General features: G+C 48.2%; 1 protein-coding gene across 1 annotated transcript; it reads left to right on the plus strand.

Moving 5' to 3' along the window:
• Positions 1–339: 339 nt before the first annotated feature.
• LOC308426277 (small integral membrane protein 10-like protein 1) lies at positions 340–543 on the plus strand (the record flags this gene model as incomplete). Its single annotated transcript, XM_080924016.1, has 1 exon — positions 340–543. The coding sequence occupies one exon, from the start codon at positions 340–342 to the stop codon at positions 541–543; it is 204 nt and encodes a 67-aa protein (XP_080780142.1).
• Between the last annotated feature and the right edge of the window lie 427 nt (positions 544–970).

Here is a 970-nt window from a genome sequence, read left to right on the forward strand (position 1 = left end):
CTGATTTACCATTAATTATTGTATATGAATTGCATAAATATCAAAGAAAAGCATGCTTATAAATACTGAAGAAAAAGTGAGTGTTTCTCTACATTTTATACCGATGTATAAAAATATGAATGTCGCTATGACATAAAGTAAAACTGTAATGAGGGATAAAACGAAATGATAAAAAAGGTGAGAAAAGGAATGATAAAGGTATTGAGAGGTGCCACCAGGGTGGGAGCGGCGGCCGATGGCGTTGAGACTGAAGCGGTGGCCGCTTCATCCAGGCCACGGCTCGGTCCAGCTTGGGAGTGCGCGAAGCTTTGGAGAACCTCGACCTAGTGGGACAACGCCATGGTCCCCGCCGACTTCCCGTCCGCCCTGGCGGTCAGGGCTGTGGGCCCTGCGGCCGCTACCTTGTACGGTGTTTTCTGCAAGGTGCTCTCTCACTCCCTGCTCGCCTTCTTTGAGCTGTCCTGGCAGCTGCGAATGAACTTCCCGTACTTCTACATCGCGGGCTCAGTGATCCTCAACATCTGCTTGCAGGTACACATTTAGAGCCGCGTCTGCATTGTGCGCCAACCGGGACCGTAAGATGGCAGGCCGCCCTGTGGCACCTTCAGGGATGCGCGAGAAGAACGTGCAGTCTCTCGAGAGCAGGCTCGCTCTCGGGCGGTCTGCTCACCACTTCCCCTTCCTGGGAATTGGAGGTGGGAAAGCTACCTGGGTCGATTTAGAACAAAGATATTGTGTTCCAGCAGCAGAGGAGGTAAACAAGAAAGTATTCAAGGAACTACACATCAGCAAACACCTGGCAAATCTTAGGATATGGCAAAGGGCACAGGATGCATAATGTGAAAGGAATGTTAAGTTTTCAAGAACACAGATTTACCTCAAACTTGGGTTCTGAATTAATCTTTTAAGAGTACTGGACTGTGAACTAGACATTGAATTGAATAAGAGGCCTGTTATATCAAGAATGTGA

This window comes from Micromys minutus (assembly GCF_963924665.1).
Source record: "Micromys minutus genome assembly, chromosome: 1".
NCBI lineage: Eukaryota > Metazoa > Chordata > Mammalia > Rodentia > Muridae > Micromys > Micromys minutus.